At 61.9% G+C, this 504-nt stretch overlaps 1 protein-coding gene across 1 annotated transcript in view; it reads right to left on the reverse strand.

Annotated features, from left to right (window-relative positions):
- Usp24 (ubiquitin specific peptidase 24) overlaps positions 1–200 on the reverse strand; it is a 145,345-nt gene extending 145,145 nt beyond the window's left edge. The window contains exon 1 of the mRNA XM_010610426.1: positions 36–200. Coding sequence (XP_010608728.1) covers positions 36–200 — 165 coding nt within the window. The remainder of the gene's footprint in view (positions 1–35) is intronic.
- Between the last annotated feature and the right edge of the window lie 304 nt (positions 201–504).

Here is a 504-nt window from a genome sequence, read left to right on the forward strand (position 1 = left end):
CGCCGGGCTAAGCCGAGGACTAGGTATCGGCGGACCCTCGCGACCCCCGGCCCGGCGCCCATCCCGGGCCTACTCCGCCGCCTGCACCCGGTCCGAGGTGTCCCACTCCGGAAGCAGAGTCGCCCGTGACCACCACGCGACCCCAAGTTTCCCCCAGGCACCCTCGACTTGGCGCCCTCGATCCTTCCCGCGACACCCATGCCGTCTGACGGGAACTCAAAGCTTGACTGACACGAACTGAGTTTCCCGGCCCCCACCAAACCTGACTGGACTACTAAAATCCCCGCAGTGTAAAGTCTGTATTTTCCAACCCGGACTCGAAATCCTAGTGCTCTCAGGAAAGCTCCCCAAAAGCGCAGCGTGCTACCCTCTTCCAGCCTCAGATGCACTAGAACCTCTGGACGTCCGCCCCTCCTGATGCTGACCACCTGCCCACGTTCCTGCCTTAGTCTTCTGCTCGTAGGGTGCACCCCATCCCCGTTTCTATTTTCCAACGTTCCTCGT

The sequence above is a fragment of the Fukomys damarensis genome, unplaced genomic scaffold, assembly GCF_012274545.1.
Source record: "Fukomys damarensis isolate Sample0158 unplaced genomic scaffold, DMR_v1.0_HiC HiC_scaffold_23, whole genome shotgun sequence".
NCBI lineage: Eukaryota > Metazoa > Chordata > Mammalia > Rodentia > Bathyergidae > Fukomys > Fukomys damarensis.